Below are 23420 nucleotides of genomic sequence, written 5' to 3' on the forward strand. Positions count from 1 at the left end.
GTTGCCTTGTCATTGTTGACTTTTGATCAGCAGACACTGGATGATATTCAAGCTTCACTTCAGCATCTGGAAGCTTCTCTAGTTGGCTGCCATTTAACAAATCACTGGCTGAGTGCATAGCCAGGCCACCCATTACTTTTTCTTCGGGGTGACCACGTCATAGATGGGGCCATGGGGCTAGACTGAGCTGCTGTAGACAGAGTAAGTGGGCTGGTGTGACTGAGATTATGACTACTTAGAACCTCTTTCTCAGTGTGGGATTACTGCCATATCAGTTACCATCCCTGCACTCTAAAATGTCCACGATCCAGCCTGGTATCTCCAGGAGCCAATATTCAACAGAACTTTGCTGGCTTTTCCTGTTGTTCCTGCTTGGGGGCCTAAACATTGGTCTTCTCTCTGTCCTTGAGGAATCAACCTGTTTAACCTCCACAAGATGGGTCATGGGATCCTGCCAGTAGTGAGGATGCCAGTGTGCATGCATTCCATCAGGGTGGTCTTGGTTAAAGCTAGATCAGTCGTGAAAAAGTCTTTTATTTTAAATGACTTTTTTAATAGCCACCATTTGGACTTTCTATTTATTGCAGAGACATGGCTGAGAGATGGTGATTTAAACCCATTTACTGAGGGGGTTCCTTCTGGCTGTAACTTTTTTAATTCTCCTAGGCACTCTGGTCATGGAGGGGGCCTTGCTACTATTGTTTTATTATTTTCTTATCAGAAACTTAACACAGCTTTATGTACAAGCTTTAAACATCAACTCTTTGAGTTGTCAGGACAATTTAGAGCCACCAATTAGCCTAACCTGCATGTCTTTGGACTATGGGGGAAACCAGAGCACCCAGAGGAAACCCACACAAACATAGGGAGACCATGCAAACTCCACACAGAAAGGCTGCTGGGCTCGAACCCAGGACCTTCTTGCTGTGAGGCGACAGTGCTAACCACTACAACACTGTGCCGTACAGCTCCACATTGTCATGCTTGACAAAGGTTTGCTAAAGTAATCCCAAGCCCATGTGGTTATATCAGCTATAGATGAATGATGGTTCTTGATGCAGTGCTGTCAGAGGGATCTGAGATCACAGGTGTTCAGCTTAGGCTTGCGCCCTTGCCCTTTATGCACCAAAATTCCCTCCAGGTTCCTTGAATCATTTCATGATATTCCGAACCATAGAGGGTGAAATATCCAAATCCTTTCATATCGTTCTTTGAGGAACATTGTTTTTAAACATTTCAATAATCTTCTCACACATTTGTTCACAAACTGGAGATCCTTGACCCACCTTTGCTCCTCAAAAACTAGGCGTTTCCTGGATACTGCTTTTGTACCAAATCATGATTACAATCACCTGTTGACATCACCTATTTAAAAAAATCACATCATTATTTAATTGTTTTACCTCATTAACAGCCCTTAATTGCCCCAATCCCAACATTTTTTTTTAATGTGTTGCAGCCAGGTTAAACGCAGGAATGGATGTACAGTGGTGCTTGAAAGTTTGTGAACCCTTTAGAATTTTCTATATTTCTGCATAAATATGACCTAAAACATCATCAGACTTTTATACAAGTCCTAAAAATAGATAAAAAGAACCTAATTAAACAAATGAGACAAAAATATTATACCGTACTTGGTCATTTATTTATTGAGGAAAATGATCCAATATTACATATCTGTGAGTGGCAAAAGTATGTGAAGCTTTGCTTTCAGTATCTGGTGTGACCCCCTTGTGCAGCAATAACTGCAACTAAACATTTCCAGTAACTGTTGATCAGTCCTGCACACCGGCTTGGAAGAATTTTAGCCCATTCCTCCATACAGAACAGCTGCAACTCTGGGATGTTGGCGGGTTTCCTCACATGAACTAAAACATTAAATTTATTCTTCTTTAACCATTATTTGGTAGAATGACTTGTGTGCTTAGGGTCGTTGTCTTGCTGCATGACCCACCTTCTCTTGAGATTCAGTTCATGGACAGATGTCCTGACATTTTCCTTTAGAATTCGCTGGCATAATTCAGAATTCATTGTTCCATCGATGATGGCAAGCCATCCTGGCCCAGATGCAGCAAAACAGGCCCAAACCATGATACGACCACCACCATGTTTCACAGATGGGATAAGGTTCTTATGCTGCAATGCAGTGTTTTCCTTTCTCCAAACATAATACTTCTCATTTAAACGAAAAAGTTCTATTTTGGTCTCATCCATCCACAAAACATTTTCCAATAGCCTTCTGGCTTGTCCACATGATCTTTAGCAAACTGCAGATGAGCAGCAATGTTCTTTTTGGAGAGCAGTGGCTTTCTCCTTGCAACCCTGCCATACATACCATTGTTGTTCACTGTTCTCCTGATAGTGGACTCATGAACATTAACATTAGCCAATGTGAGAGAGGCCTTCAGTTGCTTAGAAGTTACCCTGGGGTCCTTTGTGACCTCGCCGACTATTACATGCCTTGCTCTTGGAGTGATCTTTGTTGGTCGACCACTCCTGGGGAGGTTAACAATGGTCTTGAATTTCCTCCATTTGTACACAATCTGTCTGACTGTGGATTGGTGGAGTACAAACTCTTTAGAGATGGTTTTGTAACCTTTTCCAGCCTGATGAGCATCAACAACGCTTTTTCTGAGGTCCTCAGAAATCTCCTTTGTTCGTGCCATGATACACTTCCACAAACATGTGTTGTGAAGATCAGACTTTGATAGATCCCTGTTCTTTAAATAAAACAGGGTGCCCACTCACACCTGATTGTCATCCCACTGATTGAAAACACCTGACTCTAATTTCACCTTCAAATTAACTGCTAATCCTAGAGGTTCACATACTTTTGCCACTCACAGATATGCAATATTGAATCATTTTCCTCAATAAATAAATGATCAAGTGTAAGATTGTTGTCTCGTTTGTTTAACTGGGTCCTCTTTATCTACTTTTAGGACTTGTGTGAAAATCTGATCATGTTTTAGGTCATATTTATGCAGAAATATAGAAAAATTCTAAAGGGTTCACAAACTTTCAAGCGCCACTGTATATTAACAAATGAAATTAATTTGACCAAACAAGACAAGAAATACACTGGGATCATCCTGTCTGCAGTGAAATAAAAAAAGCACAAAGCAAATCAAAGTATGTTGTAAATTTAGAAATATCTGCTTTCTTTTTTTTATTTGCATCTTCCATACTGTCTCAGCTTCTTTTGATTTGGGATTGTACAAGGACACAGTTTAGGTGTAAATCTCATTCATCTCATTATCTCTAGCCGGTCCATCCTTCTACAGGGTCGCAGGCAAGCTGGAGCCTATCCCAGCTGACTACGGGCGAAAGGCGGGGTACACCCTGGACAAGTCGCCAGGTCATCACAGGGCCGACACATAGACACAGACTAGGTGTAACTCATATTGCTCAAATTCTAAACATTTTGTGCAGTTTAATATTCATGAACAAATGTGTAATGAACTAACACCCCTCTTGTGTGCCACATCACGCTACAGGAATTACATGATTGTGCATATCAAAAATTTCATCAAAAATATCAACTCTCCACTGTATTATCAATGAACATGCATTTTTCTCTGAACTTTCCCAGACAAAAACATGACGTTCATTTTGCATGAACAGTTTCTGATACATAACATTCATTCATCATCAGTCGTAGCTCTTTCCCGGTCAGAGTCACTGTGGAGCCAGAGCCTTTTCTGGGAACATTGGGCAACAGGCGGGACTACACTCTGAATGGAACGCCATGCATACACACAGTCACAATTGTGTAAGTGCAGTGTAGAGTCACAAATTGGAATGTTTTTGGTAGGTGGGTGGAAACTAGAGAATCCAAACACAGGGAGAATGTGTGAAACTCCATACAGAAAACACTACCTGTTGCACCATTAACCAAAACATGATGTGTAAATCACAAACACAGAATTAAAATAGGCGGCACGGTGGTGTAGTGGTTAGCGCTGTTGCCTCACAGCAAGAAGGTCCGGGTTCGAGCCCCGTGGCCGGCGAGGGCCTTTCTGTGTGGAGTTTGCATGTTCTCCCCGCGTGGGTTTTGTTCGGGTGCTCCGGTTTCCCCCACAGTCCAAAGACATGCAGGTTAGGTTAACTGGTGACTCTTAATTGACCGTAGGTGTGAGTGTGAATGGTTGTCTGTGTCTATGTGTTAGCCCTGTGATGATCTAGCGACTTGTCCAGGGTGTACCCTGCTTTAAGCCTGTAGTCAGCTGGGATAGGCTCCAGCTTGCCTGCGACCCTGTTGAACAGGATAAAGCGGCTAGAGATGAGATGAAATGAGAATTAAAATATACATAATTGTAACAATGCAAAATGATGTTAAAGACAAGATAAGACGGAAATCACAATGTATTCTTCCATAATAAGGGATCAAAGTCCCTCCCATGCCAGTTTCTGGTCTTCCCAGGAAGTCTCCCATCCCAGTGCTAATCAGGCCCTTCAGGCACATAGGGTGGTGCCGATCTCTGTTTCTATAGCCCTCAGCCTCTCGCCTATTACATTGCTCGGGTTACAGTGGGGGCCAGTTGTCTGATAATGAGAGTTTGACTCCCTACTCACATTGCAGTGTGCTTCACCAGATGGCAGTAGGTGCCATTTTTATGATGTTCTTTGGTATAACCCGATAGCGAATAGAACTCATGATCTCCTGGTCAAGAGGTGGACATGCTAACCACTAGTCTTGCTCACAGTATAATAGGGAATACAGAGGTGTACAATGTAATGACATCATTGGTCAGTAGTATTTTTCCCTTTGCCCACTTGTGCCTGGTGACAGTTAAAAATTTAGATATGTAATTATTTCAGGGAAAAATCATTCCAACTTAACCCCTTAAAGGATCCCGATACAGCATTTGAACATGTTTGATAGTGCATCCATGATACAATATTGGCATCCAGGATGTGATATAAAGTCGTTGCTAGCCAGGTACCAGAAGTTAAGTGTAGCTGATGTAAACATATTGTTAGACTGGATTTAGTCAGATGAAAAAGAGTTATCTTCAAGTCAAAATGAACAGCGGATATCTGTATGAACCTCGGAAAAGGACTATCTGCATCTGGTAAATGATTTCAGTAGTGAATCTTCAGATGATTCTAATGATGAAATCAGTGGTGCTTGGCAAGCACAAAATCAGGAACGCAGGTTAAAAGGTTCAACAGCTATCTGGTGCCGATGTAGAAAGTGTGCCAAGCGGAAAACTGAAATTGAATGTGTTTGCTGTAAACAGCACAAACTTTTATGCAATATAATACAGGTACAGTCATTGAATTGCTTCACAGGTAAACCCGGTTTGGAAACATATGTTGCACACAAGCCTGCACTGTAAATGGACTATACACAGACCATGATAGCGTGGTAGCCTGATGTGAGAGGGACAGCACCAAATGGAGAACTCGCAAATCAGTAAGCAGCCTATTATATATAGAAACTCAACGTGTGCATGCGTGTGTGTGTATATATATATATATATATATATATATATATATATATATATATATATATATATATATATATATACACACACACACACACACACCCGATTCCAAAAAAGTTGGGACAAAGTACAAATTGTAAATAAAAACAGAATGCACTGATGTGGAAGTTTCAAAGTTCCATATTTTATTCAGAATAGAACATAGATGACATATCAAATGCTTAAACTGAGAAAATGTATCATTTAAAGAGAAAAATTAGGTGATTTTAAATTTCATGACAACAACACATCTCAAAAAAGTTGGGATAAGGCCATGTTTACCACTGTGAGACATCCCCTTTTCTCTTTACAACAGTCTGTAAACGTCTGGGGACTGATGAGACAAGTTGCTCAAGTTTAGGGATAGGAATGTTAACCCATTCTTGTCTAATGTAGGATTCTAGTTGTTCAACTGTCTTGGGTCTTTTTTGTTGTATCTTCCGTTTTATGATGCGCCAAATGTTTTCTATGGGTGAAAGATCTGGACTGCAGGCTGGCCAGTTCAGTTCCTGGACCCTTCTTCTATGCAGCCATGATGCTCTAATTGATGCAGTATGTTGTTTGGCATTGTCATGTTGGAAAATGCAAGGTCTTCCCTGAAAGAGATGTCGTCTGGATGGGAGCATATGTTGCTCTAGAACCTGGATATACCTTTCAGCATTGATGGTGTCTTTCCAGATGTGTAAGCTGCCCATGACACACGCAATAATGCAACCCCATACCATCAGAGATGCAGGCTTCTGAACTGAGCGCTGATAACAACTTGGGTCGTCCTTCTCCTCTTTAGTCCAAATGACACAGCGTCCCTGATTTCCATAAAGAACTTCAAATTTTGATTCGTCTGACCACAGAACAGTTTTCCACTTTGCCACAGTCCATTTTAAACGAGCCTTGGCCCAGAGAAGACGTCTGCGCTTCTGGATCATGTTTAGATACGGCTTCTTCTTTGAACTATAGAGTTTTAGCTGGCAACGGCGGATGGCACGGTAAATTGTGTTCACAGATAATGTTCTCTGGAAATATTCCTGAGCCCATTTTGTGATTTCCAATACAGAAGCATGCCTGCATGTGATGCAGTGCCATCTAAGGGCCCAAAGATCACGCGCACCCAGTATGGTTTTCCGGCCTTGACCCTTATGCACAGAGATTCTTCCAGATTCTCTGAATCTTTTGATGATATTATGCACTGTAGATGATGATATGTTCAAACTCTTTGCAATTTTACACTGCCGAACTCCTTTCTGATATTGTTCCACTATTTTTCGGCACAGAATTAGGGGGATTGGTGATCCTCTTCCCATCTTTACTTCTGAGAGCCGCTGCCACTCCAAGATGCTCTTTTTATACCCAGTCATGTTAATGACCTATTGCCAGTTGACCTAATGAGTTGCAATTTGGTCCTCCAGCTGTTCCTTTTTGTACCTTTAACTTTTCCAGCCTCTTATTGCCCCTGTCCCAACTTTTTTGAGATGTGTTGCTGTCATGAAATTTCAAATGAGCCAGTATTTGGCATGAGATTTCAAAATGTCTCACTTTCGACATTTGATATGTTGTTTATGTTCTATTGTGAATACAATATCAGTTTTTGAGATTTGTAAATTATCGCATTCCGTTTTTATTTACAATTTGTACTTTGTCCCAACTTTTTTGGAATCGGGGTTGTATATGTGTGTGTGTGTGTGTGTGTGTGTGTGTGTGTGTGTGTGTGTGTGTCCATACTAGCTATAAAGCCTATTTATTTATTGTGTGTGACAATACAGGTATATACAGTACATGCAATGTGCCATAATACTATTATTTATATATGGTCTAAATATAGGCTAGTGACAGCACAAAGCCAAGTGTGAATTTATAACAGAGCAGAGTGAAGCATGGAGCACCGGACAACACAATTTGTATCTTTATTTACATGAGCTAAATGAGTTCTTATCCGGTGCTTATTTTTAATTTGCTTTAAAAAAAATAACATGGAATTATTTACGAACACATTTCACACTCTTTGGGAGCTTCGCTTTTAGGCATTGCCTCAAAATATTAGTTTGAATGTCTATACTATTCTAACCAATTGGCTTGCATGGTCTGAATCCCTTTTCTGTGGATGGTGTTGGAATGTTGTTGGCACAGCGTCAGGTTTGAGTCTCACATGACCTGCATAGCCCAAGAGTTCGGCCTGTAGATTCCTTTCAAAGCACTCGGGCTCAAAATGGTCCTCACAAACAACAGAATATATACCACAGGATAGTGTATAAAGTTGTGTAACCACTGTTTAGCAAGTTCTTTACATTACTCGGTTGTCAGCATTGGAACACAGAAAAAGTGCTTTCCCTTATCATCACCTTTATTATTTTTGCAACCACAGGCTTTGCACTCTGCCATTTTTCAACAATGTTTTGTACATCCGGCTGCATCGCGGTGTTAGGAGCAGCAAGCCAATGAAGATACAGGAAATCTATCAATGATAATACGTCATGCTGACCTTTGACACCACCCACAAAATGCCAACATGGCTGCACCCTTGAGTGAGCAGGAATACAAAAAAAAATTTAAAGCACTGCTTTATGCAACACAGTGTGACAAAACATGGGAGTCAAAATATTGCACATTTGTGCAAAATGTGTAATATTTCTAGCCTATGTTTATTTTTTGCTGCGGGTACCCTTTAAGCTCCCAGAACCAAGCAGATTGCATTCCTTGCTCTCGTATCTACACGCATTTCCTATTAGAGTCACTGTAGTTACTGAATAATTCATAGTTGCTGCTGAATTATTCCACCTCTCGATAATCAAACATCAACCTCTCAGATCAAGCCCTAAGTGTGAAGTGAGACTGTGCATACATCCATGGTATGAAATACTAGGTGTCATAGCTGATTAAGCATAGTGCACAGAGATGAACTCATATGCTGTCCTCCAAGAAAATAACTATGTGTTGTGCATATCTACAGTGCGGTGTGTCAACTGCCTTCAGGGAAACAATGATTGCTTAGCAGTGAGGTCCGTTCAGTTATGTGCCTGGAAACATGACAAGATGATGTGACCTTTCTTCTGTGGCTTTTATCGAGTGCTTCTTTTCAACAACTTCTTTTAAACATTTAAACAACACCGTGTAAAGAGTAATATCTTCCCTTATCGCATCTATCACTTTATGTCTTCTACAGGCTGAGCACATGTTCCCTCAATCCCTTATTTAAAGCATAGTTCAGTAAAATCTTATAGCACCCTTTTTAAAAATATCAGTTTAGACCTACCCATTCTATTAGTTTCTTAGGCTAGTGTCTTTAATAAAAATGTCTTCTCTGTGATAAAACTCTTGTGTCAGACAGCTATAAATTACCAGCACGAGCAAATGCATCAGCTTTCCCCCTGCAATTTATTTACAGAAAATTACAGTCATGATATTGTGGCATAAATGAATATAAAGTATGAAGCTTCATATCAACCAAATGTCATTATAATGGCTAATTAATCAGCCTGTATGATAGACACACAAGTGCATACAAAAAGTACCAGTCAAAGTTTGGACACAGCTTCTAAGTCAACATTTTTTCTTTATTTTTATTAATTAAAAGGCACTTCATGTCTTAAAGTAAAGTAATGATGGATGTCGTTTGTCTTTACTTAGTTGAGCGGTTCTTGACATAATATGGATTACTACAGTTGTGGAATAGGGCTATTTACTGTATTTTTATTATTTACTATGTATTATTTGATGATGGGTGGCACAGTGGTGTAGTGGTTAGCACTGTTGCCTCACAGCAAGAAGGTCCTGGGTTCGAGCCCAGCGGCTGATGAGGGCCTTTCTGTGTCAAGTTTGCATGTTTTCCCTGTGTCTGCATGGGTTTCCTCCAGGTGCTCCGGCTTCCCTCACAGTCTAAAGACATGCAGGTTAGGCTAACTGGTGGCTCTAAATTGATCGTAGGTGTGAATGAGTGTGTGAATGGTTGTTTGTCTCTATGTGTCAGCCCTGTGATGATCTGGCAACTTGTCCATGGTGTACCCCGCCTCTCACCCATAGTCAGTGGGGATAGGTTCCAGCTTGCCTGCGACCCTGCACAGAATAAGCGGCTACAGATAATGGATGGATAGATGGTTTGATGATGACATGTTAAGAAGGCAAGAAACACGTCCACTAATTAACTTTTGACGAGGCACACCTGTTAATTGAAAAGCATTCCAGGTGACTACCTCATGAAGCTGGTTAAGATAATGCCAGTAGTGTGTAAAGCGTCAAGGTAAACGATGGCTACTTTGAAAAATCTAAAATATGAAATATATTTTGCTTTTACTGCGATAACCTGGCGACTTGTCCAGGGTGTACCCCACCTCTCACCCATAGTCAGCTGGGATAGGCTCCAGCTTGCCTTCGACCCTGTAGAACAGGATAAGCGGCTACAGATAATGGATGGATGGATTTTGCTTTTAATACCTTTATGTTTACCACATAACTCCATATATGTTCAATATGTTATTTCATAGTTTTCATGTCTTCAGTATTGTTCTACAATGTAAAAAAAAAAATCATCAAAATACAGAAAAACCTATGAATGAGTAGGGGTGTACAAACTTTTGACTGGTACTGCATACACTGGGTGAGAAAATAACCTTTAACCCAGTGTAAAGAAGAGCTCATATGCCGATGACGAGCTCAAATACAAAAAAAAAAAGACTAAACAGATTCCGAAGGCGCGATGAAGCAATGTTATTAAGAGCCAGAGGGAAATTAGAGAAGAGAAGGAAAAGATAAACAGCAGTCAAATTAAATGAAAAAAATAAAGGTGTGAGAGGAATGTGAGAAAGGGAGACAGGCTGAGAGGGAGAGAGAAAGAAAAAATAGAACAGATAAAGTGACAGAGGAAATGGAAAATAAGGCTCTGATTCCTTAGCAACCATCTTGAACAAGCCTCCCTTGGGGGTGTGAGCACCGCAGCAGGGTTTCTCTCTCAAAACCACAGCTGTCTACGTCTTCCTCACATGCATGCAACAAGTGTAGGCATAGCCAACATAGAGTCCTGAAACTGTTCAAAAATTAGATGGGTTTTTTTGTGTGTATGTGTGTGAATATGTGTGTTAGCCATCGTTCACACATCTGCGTGGTGTGTTAAAAGGGGGACACAATGTTTCACTGGCAGTTTCAGAGTGACAGGCTGAGAATCCAGGCATTAAGTACTTCACAGCTCCCTACGTTACACACAACAAGTTAGAGCATCACCCACCCACACCCGCAAATGCACACATCTACTTGATAAGACAGTGTGAGAGTTTCATTCTCAGGGCCTTACAGTGTCATTGCTCACTTGTGTGTACATGTTTGTGTTCACTGCTTCAGATGGGTTAAATGCAGAGGTGAAATTTCACGGTGTGTTTAAGTCTGTGCTTGAGTGTACATGTGACAACATGTGACAAATAAAGGCTTCTTGGCTTGGCTTGTTTACACAGTGCATAAGCTTCACACTGACCATATCCACAGAAACCAGTGACAGACACAATACTGGGCTTTCTACACCTGGGGGACTTTCAGCACCCAGTCCTTCTGCATCTCATAACCTTTAAAGTGCTGATGACACGTTTTTGACATCTTTGGCGATGTTTTATAACATAAAAAGTAATTCCCGATGATCCATATATTAATTCACGAAGGCGCCTATTTTACAAGTTATGATAAAAAACGTGGCTATTTGGGCAAATTTGACGGGGCTGCAGCACCCAGGAGACGAAAGAGTAGGAGGAGGAGCTATATGACGTCAGCGAAAGAACCTTCCTCCTAACTTACCAGTTTGTTGTTGATGCGACAGGTGTTCAGTTTGTCATTATTAGTATTATTATACATTATATATATATATATATATTAGTTATTATGCCTTCGCGTTGTGTTGCCGGCTTTTGCTCCAAAACCTACAAGGATGCGGTAAGTTTATTCAAGTTTCCCAGAGATCCCAAGCTGCATGCGAAGTGGGTGAAGCAAGTCAGGCGCACTCGTGACAAGTGGGAGCCCTCACCAACATCCGTCCTGTGCTCTGAACACTTTGATTTGGATTGTTTTGACACCCTTCCCAGCTTAAAAGAATCTCTTGGGTGTTCAGTTCAGCACAAACGTGTGTTACTACCATCAGCAGTGTCTACACAGTGTTGCCAGATTGGGAGGTTTCCCACCCAGTTGAGCGGTTTCAAGTGCATTTTGGTGGGTTTTGAACATATTTTGGGCTGGAAAACGTCAGCAGTATCTGTTGCCAGATACTGCTGAAGTTTTCCAGCCCAAAATATGTTCAAAACCCACCAAAATGCACTTCAAACCGCCCAACTGGGCGGGATTCCTCCCAATCTGGCAACACTGCCAGTATTCCGGAGGGGGTCTACTAGTAGCTATGCTGGATCCAAAGACAGTCCTCCTGTCAGAACATGTGTTGTGAAACTACATAAGATAAAGGTACGTACCAGTAGAGCTATAGATTCTACATGATAATCATAAATGTAATCATAAAGTCGGCGTGATATCAGTCATGTATTTGCTTGTGAAAGCTTGCGGCTTTCATGTAACTGCCGCCTAGCAACGAGAGGCAAAGGGTAAAGAGGGTAGGCTATCATAGATTCTATTCGGAAGAGATCAACACAATTCTAGACTCCCAGAAGAGGAAGAGCTAGCACTAGAGAGTTCACCGGCGTTTTCATGCGCCATTTCCATTGAGTAGAACCAGAGTAGAACCATAGGATGTCTATGAGTAGAACAGCCAGTGAACCACAGCGTGTTCTCCCGCTGACGTCACAACATGGCCGCGAGCCACGGACCCAGTTTTCTTGCGCTGTGCAATTAAAAGTTGGATATTTGCGTAACAACAGCTTCTTTTCACGTAATTATAACAGAAATCTAACATGTTTGCCATGTTGTATAGTTTATTTAAGAAATTGCATAGAGTCATGTTCGTGTCATCAGCCCTTTAATGTTTGATTACCGAGAATGTCATATCACATTCAATCCCGTTTCACATAAGTTTTGAGTAAAATATTTGCTTTGAGTTTGTAATGGTCTAAAGGTGCAGATATGTTTTACCGAACGGTAATCTATCAATAAATTTATTAGGTTATCTTGATTTAGTGTGGACATTTAAGTGGGTATTATATTTTGTCACATATCAAGCTACGTATTTACTTCAAGCATGTGCCTCGTGTCTGCATTTTTAAAAGGAAGGACGTTATAATAAATTATACTTGGTACATATAATCATTAAAAAGGGTGGCATTGATATTTTAATATAATTACGCTGCCTCACTGACATCATCTTCAAATGAGATGCAAAAAATGTGATCAATCACAGCTACCTATTGTCTATCTTGATTCATCTTTGTTGGATTCATTTCTAATGAAATACCACTTAACACTTTAAAATGTAACAAAATGTTATAAAAAGGTAGAAATAAAGTTTGTCTTTTGACAAAATTTAGAGTACCTCACTGCTTTCTGTTTGCAGAATCAAGACAAATATAACATAACCCCCTGAAGCTTATTATTCAGTTATAAATCCCAAAATATAGATGACATGCTATGGGGTTTTGTTTTGTTTTTTGTTGTTGTTGTTGTTATATTCATTTCCGGGGGGGGGGGGGTTTAGGCAACAACAGTTTATATAGGCTTTGCACCATCATGTGACCCCCATAGCAATGGTAACTATGCCGCCATGACAGGAGGCAGCTTGTAGTGCTTCAGTCAGACGAGTGAGTTGTTACTGATCGGTATGGGAAGGTTTTGCTGCATTTTTGGATGTACAAATCATTCTGAATGAAACAAAGACATCAGATTTTTTAATTTACTAAAAGTAATTCATCATTGGGGGAAAAAAGTAGAGAGTTTCTAAATATAGAAGGGAAAAATGGCTCACTAAACATACAAAGTGCAGGGAGGTGCTCATTCTTATACAGAGAGATAAACATGAGGGTAAAGCTATGGTCACACTACAGCTTGTGATGCTTTGCGATGCTTTGCATGGCGATATACAGGCAAGATCAAAGTTGTGGTCACACAGCAGGCAAACACTTGACTGTCACACCTTCACACGGTCGAGTGCCCGCACTCGCTCACAGGACCTAGTCGTTATGGGAAACACCTGATGCTGATTTCAACACAATCAGCACGTGCATATAAGGACACAGAGGCTTTGCGAAGTGTTATCATTATCACAGTCATGTTTCTTTCTCGCCATGTTTATGAGTCTACTTTCGGTTTCATTTGTGTTTTGTTTTTATAAGTATCATACCTGCTAATAAACACTCTTCCTGCACTTAGACCCATCTACCACCGCATACCTGACAGAATACTTGCAAAGTCGCTGTGAAAACAGTGTCCTTATATGCACATGCTGATTGTATGCAAATCAACATCAGATGTTTCCCATAATGACTGGGTCCCAAGCGTGCACACGACACACTCTGAAGGATCCCCGAATGTAAACACGCTTAAACTAAAAATATTATAAAACATTATCCCTCCATTATCCATCCTTCCCTCCCTACATCCATTGACCCCCCCCATATGAGAAATAGGGTAAGATATATTTATCTATGGTATAAATCACTGTGCAAATTATATACATTTACTGTAGAGGGTGTGGTTTAGGATTTGAGACACAAAAGCATGTCTTTCCATTCATTGAATGTATTTACCACTAGCTTTTTTTACACACACACACACACACACACACACACACACACACACACACACACATAATCTCGTCTCATTATCTCTAGCCGCTTTATCCTGTCCTGCAGGGTCGCAGGCAAGCTGGAGCCTATCCCAGCTGACTACGGGCGAAAGGCAGGGTACACCCTGGACAAGTCGCCAGGTCATCACAGGGCTGACACATAGACACAGACAACCATTCACATTCACACCTACGGTCAATTTAGAGTCACCAGTTAACCTAACCTGCATGTCTTTGGACTGTGGGGGAAACCGGAGCACCCGGAGGAAACCCACGCGGACACAGGGAGAACATGCAAACTCCACACAGAAAGGCCCTCGCCGGCCACTGGACTCAAACCCAGAACCTTCTTGCTGTGAGGTGACAGTGCTAACCACTACACCACCTTGCCGCCATATTTTATATATATATATATATATATATATATATATATATATATATATATATATATATACACACACACACACACACACACACACACACGGATGTCCTGAAGTCAACCCAAGAACCATAGAGGACACCAGCGACCACTCGTAGTGATGAAAAGCACAAAGGCGCACACGTGCCTGAAGCATGCCAATCAGAATCACTGTTGCAAATTGGGAAGAAAAAAACAAAATGATGATCACAGGGGAGGCGAGGATGCTGGTCAACACATCCCCCCCCAATCTGTCCTTCTGAGTTACATGTCAATCCTGGGATTGAGGTGCTGACCTCTTCTGCTCCTCAGACCTGCCTGATCCATCCTGATGCCCTATGTCTGGTTGGAGTCTCATCACATCGCTCCTGTGGAGGACGACCCCATATGGACAGTTGAAAGTCAGACTTGGAAGACACTCTGGACACTTGCAGTAATGCTTTTGTGGCTGAGGACTACAGGTGACTTGCTAACTTTGGGACTGCGGTTGTCATGAACAGTTTTGCACTCAAGTTTCCATTAATGAAGAATTATAACTTCAACGAAACTGACTTCATGTTAAAACTGTTAATGTTATAGTCGTGTTGTCTGTTGTTGTCCAGGTGAGGATGGGTTCCCTTTTGGGTCTGGTTCCTCTCGAGGTTTCTTCCTCGTGTCATCTGGGGGAGTTTTTCCTTGCCACCGTCGCCACGGGCTTGCTCATTGGGGATAGAATAGGGATAAAATTGGCTCATGTCTTGGGTCATTCAGATTCTGTAAAGCTGCTTTGGGATAATGTCTATTGTTAAAAGCGCTATACAAACAAACTTGACTTGACTTTTTAAGTCTTGATGAAGGTTAGGCTCTGCCGAGCCATGGTGTTGATGCTCATATTGACTTCACTGTATAAGAATGAGCACCTTGCTGCAGCTCTGAAATTATTTTTTTGTGTAATTCTTACTTTCATGGAAATGATGTGAGTATACCATAAGGTTTTTGACCTCTCCGTTCGACACCAAGTCCCGCCAAATGTTGACAAGCCAATTTTCCCTTCTACATTTAGAAATCTCTCGAGTTTTTCCCCCAGTAATGAATTACTTTTGGTAAATTTAAAAAATCTGATGTCCTTGTTTCATTCAAAATGGTTTGCACATCCAAAAACGCAGTGAAACTTTCCCATACTGATCAATAACAACTAACTCATCTGAATGAAGCACTACAAGCATGCCTCCTGTTACCACTGCTAGGGAGAAATGGAGATGTGAAGGTGACAAGCAGGCTGTCAGGAAAAGCCTCCATAGCCCTTTTAACTGATAACAGGAACTAACGTGTTTTTCCAGACGTTCCACAACATTAGACATAACTATAAATAGATCAAAAGCCAAATGTGTTGTTCAGTGATAAATTTTAATTGTTGGAAACCCACTGTAGTTTGTTGGAATAAAACACTTCAGGGTGAGCTGTGATGAGAAAATAATCAACTTAGGGTTGGGAACAATAACTCTGCTTCATGTTAGGCTGAATCACACCACCCAAATGTACAGCCAAATGTCTAATCCCTTGCCTGCTATGAATTCTTTGGTAGCTCAAGAGGTCAATGATTGGTTAACAACTCTAATTTGTAAGGGTTCTATTTAGAATATTTTTAGAAAACTCTACTGAATATATATTTTCATTAAAACATTTTTAAAAGATATATACTTTATGCCCGTGGATTATTCAAGGAATGAACATTACGTACTCACATATTCTGGGATTATAAATTTAGGATTACATAGGCTAATATCAAAGGAAATTGAAGCCTTGGTTTTAAGGGCTTTCTCTTCTAGTTAGTATCTTTTTTCACATATATCGCCACAAAGTACGGAGGTGTAGTGGTTAGCACTGTTGCCTCACAGCAAGAAGGTTCTGGGTTCAAGGCCAGTGGTCGACGGGGGCCTTTCTATCTCGAGGTTGCATGTTCTCCTCCTCTGTCTGTGTGGGTTTCCTCCGGGTGCTCCAGTTTCCCCCACAGTACAAAGACATGCAGTTAGATTAACTGGCTACTCTAAATTGTCCATTGATCAAGCTTGGAGAGGGATGGGCTTGGCCAAGTTTAAGGCCAAGTTTACATTAGACCGTATCTGTCTCGTTTTCTTTGTGGATGCACTGTCCGTTTACATTAAAACGCCTGGAAACGCTGGGAAACGGGAATCCGCCAGGGTCCACGTATTCAATCCAGATCGTGTCTGGTCCGGTGCTGTGTAAACATTGATAATACGCGGATACGCTGTGCTGAGCTCTAGCTGGCGTCGTCATTGGACAATGTCAATGTGACATCCACCTTCCTGATTCGCTGGTGTTGGTCATGTGACGCGACTGCTGAAAAATGGCGCGGACCTCCGCCTTGTATCACCTTTCATTAAAGAGTATAAAAGTATGAAAATACTGCAAATACTGCCCATTGTGTAGTTATGATGGTCTTTAGGCTTGCCTTCCTTCCACTTGCAAGTGGTAAGTGACATGCATGCCCGATATGCACTGAGATCTCACACACAGCGGCTCGGTCCCAAATCACTGCTCGTGCGCTCCACTCGCGCGCTCTGTGAGCTGCGCAGGGCCGGAGTGCGCACCCTCCAGAGGGCACTCGCTGTTCAGGGTGGAGTGATTTGGAGCGCAGGATGCCTGCGGAGCCGAGCGTATCCGTGTATTGGCGTTGCTGTGTGCACGCGAATCGTGTATTGGCGTTGCTGTGTGCACACTAATCGTTTTAAAAACGTTAATCTGATGATCCGCTGATACGGTTGTGGCAGTTCGTGTAAATGGGTGGAGCACAGAAGGACGGCAGGACAGAACTGAGAATACAAAAAAACTCTTTATTCAGCTTTTCAGCTGTAAATACACACACGCACACACGTCAGCTATCTGCTGTGGAGAGACTCCCTCTGCTCTCACTCTCTCTCCTTAAGAAGGGCGCGGTCACTGGGAAGACACACAAACACATCAATTAACAACAGGTGTAATGATTCTGCCACTTAACTTCCCCGACTCCGCCCTCCTGTCACAGACCGATGCTAGACCACGGCCCCGTTGCCACATACCCCCACCGCCCGACTCAGGCCGGGCAGCCGTCCGGCCCGAAGCCGACTCCCCCCCCTTGACGGGAGAGGAAGTCCGCCACGACCATCTGTGCCCCCGGCCTGTGGATCACCTTGAAGTTAAAGGGTTGGAGTGCCAGATACCAACGGGTGATCCGCGCATTGGCATCCTTCATGCGGTGGAGCCACTGGAGGGGCGCGTGGTCCGAACAGAGGGTGAAAGGGCGTCCCAGCAGGTAGTACCGGAGGGCGAGGACCGCCCACTTGATTGCCAGGCACTCCTTTTCGATGGTACTGTAGCGCCCCTCACGCACCGACAGCTTGCGGCTAATGTACAAGACAGGGCGATCCTCCCCCTCCACCTGCTGGGACAAAACGGCCCCCAGCCCTCTGTCCGACGCATCCGTCTGCAACATAAAAGGGAGAGAAAAGTCAGGGGAGCGTAAAAGTGGCCCCCCACACAGTGCAGCCTTAACCTTAGAAAAAGCCCGCTGGCATTGCTCCGTCCACTGGACCGGATCTGGTGCCCCCTTTTTAGTCAGATCAGTCAGCGGGCTGGTGACGTCCGAATAATTAGGTATAAACCTACGATAATAGCCAGCCAGCCCCAGGAACTGTCTCACCCCCTTTTTGGTCTTGGGCCTCGGGCAGGCCGCAATCGCTGCAGTCTTGTTAATTTGGGGACGCACCTGCCCGTTGCCCAAGTGGAAGCCCAGATACCGTACTTCCACCCGCCCAATCGCACACTTCTTCGGGTTGGCCGTGAGACCCGCCCGCCTCAGCGACCTAAGGACGGCCCTCAGGTGTTGTAGGTGCCGCGGCCAGTCATTACTATAAATAATAATATCATCCAAGTACGCGGCCACATAGGTGGCATGGGGGTGGAGGACCCTGTCCATCAGCCGCTGAAACGTAGCAGGCGCCCCAAACAGCCCAAAAGGAAGTGTGACGAATTGGTGTAAGCCGAACGGTGTGGAAAAGGCCGTTTTTTCACGGGATAATGGAGTCAAGGGGATCTGCCAATAACCCTTTGTTAAATCCAGTGTCGAGTAAAAACGAGCCGTGCCTAGCCGATCGAGCAACTCATCAATACGAGGCATTGGGTACGCATCGAATTTAGACACCGCGTTGACTTTTCTATAGTCCACACAGAACCGGACCGACCCGTCGGCCTTGGGTACAAAGACCACCGGGCTGCTCCAGTCACTGTGGGACTCCTCGACGATGCCCATTTCGAGCATGGCCTCGAGTTCTTCCCAAACCACCTTTTTCTTGTGTTCAGGTAACCTGTAAGGGCGGCTACGCACTACCACCCCTGGGGGCGTCTCAATGTGGTGCTCTATGAGGTTAGTGCGGCCGGGCAGGGGTGAGAACACGTCCGAAAACTCGGTCTGCAACTGGGCAACCTCCGCGAGTTGGGTCGGGGAGAGGTGGTCTCCACAGGGGACCGGAGAGGGACGTGATGCCAATGTTCCTTTTTGAACCTCCGGCCCCAGCTCCACCTTCTCTGGAACCACCGACACCAACGCCACGGGGACCTCCTCGTTCCAGAGTTTGAGTAGGTTGAGGTGGTAAATCTGTAGCGCCCCACCCCTGTCTGTTCGTTTCACCTCATAGTCGACGTCCCCGACTCGCCGTGTGACCTCAAAGGGTCCTTGCCACTTGGCAACTAATTTAGAGCTCGATGTGGGCAAGAGTACGAGTACTTTCTCTCCCGGTGCAAACTCTCTAAGGCGCGTACCCTTGTCGTACAGGCGGGTTTGCCGTTCTTGGGCCTGCCGCAAATTCTCCTGGGTTAGTTGTGTGAGTGTGTGGAGTTTTGCGCGCAGGTCAATAACATATTGAATTTCATTTTTGCTTGGTGAAAGTCCCTCCTCCCAATTTTCTCGCAGCACATCTAAAATGCCGCGCGGCTTACGCCCATATAGTAATTCAAACGGGGAGAACCCCGTGGAGGCTTGGGGGACTTCTCGCACTGCAAAGAGCAAGGGTTCGAGCCATTTATCCCAGTTACGCGCGTCCTCACTTACAAATTTCTTAATTATGTTTTTAAGGGTGCGATTAAACCGTTCCACTAAGCCGTCCGTTTGTGGGTGATAAACGCTGGTGCGGATCGGCTTAATACCTAATAACCCATACAGTTCCTTCAGTGTTCGTGACATAAACGAGGTGCCTTGGTCAGTCAGAATCTCTTTCGGGATTCCAACTCGGGAGATGACGCGGAAGAGTGCCTCCGCAATACTGCGTGCTGAGATATTGCGAAGAGGCACCGCTTCCGGGTATCGCGTTGCATAGTCCACCAGAACTAATATAAAGCGGTACCCTCGTGTTGACCGATCTAATGGCCCGACGAGATCCATGCCAATTCTTTCGAACGGGGTCTCGATTAACGGTAGAGGGCGCAAAGGCGCTTTTGGAATGGCTGCTGGGTTTACTAACTGGCATTCGCGGCATGCCGTACACCACCTACGGACATCGCCGTGAATCCCCGGCCAATAGAATCGGGCCATTATTCGGGCTAGTGTTTTATCCTGCCCTAAGTGTCCAGCCATGGGATTAAAGTGAGCCGCCTGGAATACCAATTCCCGGCGGCTCTTCGGAATTAAAAGCTGCGTGACTCGCTCTTTAGTTTGAGTGTCCTGCGTCACTCGGTATAATCTATCCTTCATAATCGCGAAGTAGGGGAAGGACGGGGTGGCGTTCGGCTGGAGCGTTTGACCATCGATTACTCTCACTTGGTCAAAAGCATGCCGCAGAGTCTCGTCTCGCGATTGCTCTAACGGGAAATCTGCGAGGGATTCCCCAATAGAGAGAGGAGGAGCCGGCGGCTCCTCACTCTGGCGCGGAGATGACGTAGACGGCTCTGTGACAGCTGCTCCCGCCAAAGCGACACCGGGACCTCCCCCTGTCAAATGGCAGGACCCACTCTTGACTAAGTGTGTCATTAAACCCCGAAATCCCGGCCAATCCGTCCCCAAAATTAAAGAGTGGGTAAGGCGAGGATTAACCGCCGCCTTTACTATAAATTTTTCCCCTCTGAAAATAATGTGGACCGACACTAAAGGGTAGTTGTGAACATCCCCGTGCACACAACACCTTCACCAATTGTGCTCCCCCCAATGCCTCGTCTTGCACCAGGTTTTGGTGGATTGAGGTCTGATTACAGCCCGAATCCACCAACGCCTGATATGTATCCCCTTGGATACTCACCGGTATGCGATACACTCCGGCCCGATCGAGGGCGGCTCCTGGCGCGTTGGGGATCCGAACCACCGCGCCCACCTCCATTATCGAGCACTGCTGTTGGAGGTGGCCCGGTTCCCCGCAGCGCCAGCAAACCGGCCCGGGCTTCCTCTCTGCACTAGTGCTCTGGGGCTCACTCACCTGAGGGGGGGGGGGACAGACACAGAAGGGAGACACGGAAGGGCACCGCGGGTGCGGCGGGCCGGCTGAGGTGGCGCCGGCCCCCGTCTCCGCGGTGGGGGAATGGGGCGAGGAGAAGACACAGGAGGAGGAGAGAGAGAGAGGAGAGAAGAGGTCATCTGCTGTCCTGCCATCGGGACAGCCGCCAGATGATCCTCCGCCAGCTCGATTGCCTGATCCAGCGACGCCGGGCGGTGGCACTGGACCCACTCTGCGGTTCCTGCTGGTAGACGCGTGACGAACTGTTCCAGTACCACCTGGTCGATGAGTCCCTCGGCGTCGCAGCTGTCGGCCCTCAACCACTGCCAGCAGGCGTCCCGGAGTTGCTGGCCAAACGCGAACGGCCGGCCGACTTCCTCCAAACGCAGAGCGCGGAAACGCTGATGATGTTGCTCCGGGGTGCGTCCCACCCGCTGGAGGACGGCCCGGCGAAGGTCCGCGTAGGCCAGCCGGCGGTCGGCGGGGAGCTGTAGCGCGGCCAGCTGCGCATCTCCCATTAGGAGGGGGAGGAGGCGCGCCGCGCGCTGTTCCACCGGCCACCCCGAGGTCTCTGCTACCTGCTCAAAGAGCGTGAAGAATGCCTCGCGGTCGTCCTGCGGGCCCATCTTCGTGAGGGTGAGGGGGGAAGGGCCCGCGGCGGTGGAGTTGGTGGACCCCGCCGACGCGAGGAGGTGCCGGAACGCCCGACGATCTTCCTGTTGCGCCAGCACCAGGGCCTCGAACCGTTGTTCTTGCTCCTTTCGGAGGGCGAGCAGCCCCTGGTGCTGGCTCTGTTGGGCCGTGGCGAGGGCGTGGATCAGGTCGGCGAAGGTGGAGGACTCCATGGGGCTGTTGTCTTCTGTGCTCATTTCCCGGGTTTCGGCACCACTGTGGCAGTTCGTGTAAATGGGTGGAGCACAGAAGGACGGCAGGACAGAACTGAGAATACAAAAAAACTCTTTATTCAGCTTTTCAGCTGTAAATACACACACGCACACACGTCAGCTATCTGCTGTGGAGAGACTCCCTCTGCTCTCACTCTCTCTCCTTAAGAAGGGCGCGGTCACTGGGAAGACACACAAACACATCAATTAACAACAGGTGTAATGATTCTGCCACTTAACTTCCCCGACTCCGCCCTCCTGTCACAGACCGATGCTAGACCACGCCCCCGCTGCCACAACGGTCTAATGTAAACCCCACCTAAAATGCCCTAGAGACGTCATCAGTGGTGTCCCTACAGCCCTTGTGGACCATGGGAAAGAAGAAGCCAAAAAGTTCATGGTATGATAACTGTACAACCCCGTACCATGGTATGAATGTTTTGTGTTAGAGTTTTTCCTGCTTTTTATCTGATAGCCTAAGTTGTAAAGAATATCATGTTTTAAAATTCTGACAGCCAATTTCATAAGAAGCACTAGAGCATAACATTTGTGTGTGTGTGTGTGTGTGTGTGTGTGTGTGTGTGTGTGTGTGTGTGTGACATTGCTGCATCACAGGTACAGTGATAGGTAGTGCAGTTACTGTAGTTATTTTAGATTTCCTCTGCACAGTATACCATCCCCACACGACTACAGAGTGTTATAAAGTCTCCCACTAGAAACTCTTTCATGAGCAGAGTGAAAAAAGAACATCAGTCAGGGTGAACATAACAAACACAATGTCTCTGAAGGGGAATTGCTGAAGGGCCATCTGGCACCTTACCTCCCCCACCATGCCGTTCCACACACCGTCAATCTTCTTCCCATGTTTTCCATTGGTGACCAGATAAAGGTCATAAGTGAAGCCCACAATCTTGGCCAAACGTTTGAGGATGTCGATGCAGAAGCCCTTGCAGCACTGCTTCACAGGAGCCACCCCTTCCTGATGAGCCCTGAAATCACATAAGAAAGAAAAAACAGAGAGAAAGATGAAATGTGAGAAAAGAAGAGGGGAAGTGGGATGTATTATTTAACTGTACTGCAAGAGCACACAAAGGTAGCGGTAATAATTATTTCTGCTCCAAGAACCAAGACGCCAAGAACCAAGGAAAGAGAATGAAGGATGACAAGATCAACTGTGAGCTATTGCTCACTTATGTATACCTCTGCTCTTGCTTATATCAGAATGCAAGCAATTGAAGGGATAGGACACTTATTATGAATGTTGACTTCAACAAATCATTAACCCTGAAACAAGTAAGTAAAGAGCAGTGTCTCTCCCCAAGGATTTCAAATAGCATCCTGGTAAACTGTTATTTTGAAATAGCATTTTGCTTTTTGAAATAGCATCAAAATCCACCCTATATGTTTTGTAAATACATTCAGTCGGTAAACAGGAAATAGATGTGCTACAGACCTGAAAACGGTATACATGGTATAGAACCC

General features: G+C 44.7%; 1 protein-coding gene across 1 annotated transcript in view; it reads right to left on the bottom strand.

Annotated features, from left to right (window-relative positions):
- LOC132885976 (glutamate receptor ionotropic, NMDA 2D) overlaps positions 1-23420 on the bottom strand; it is a 167106-nt gene that overhangs the window by 73458 nt on the left and 70228 nt on the right. Inside the window, exon 7 of the mRNA XM_060920508.1 lies at positions 22759-22927. Within this exon, the coding sequence (XP_060776491.1) occupies positions 22759-22927 (169 nt within the window). The remainder of the gene's footprint in view (positions 1-22758; positions 22928-23420) is intronic.

Source organism: Neoarius graeffei, chromosome 5 (genome assembly GCF_027579695.1).
Source record: "Neoarius graeffei isolate fNeoGra1 chromosome 5, fNeoGra1.pri, whole genome shotgun sequence".
NCBI lineage: Eukaryota > Metazoa > Chordata > Actinopteri > Siluriformes > Ariidae > Neoarius > Neoarius graeffei.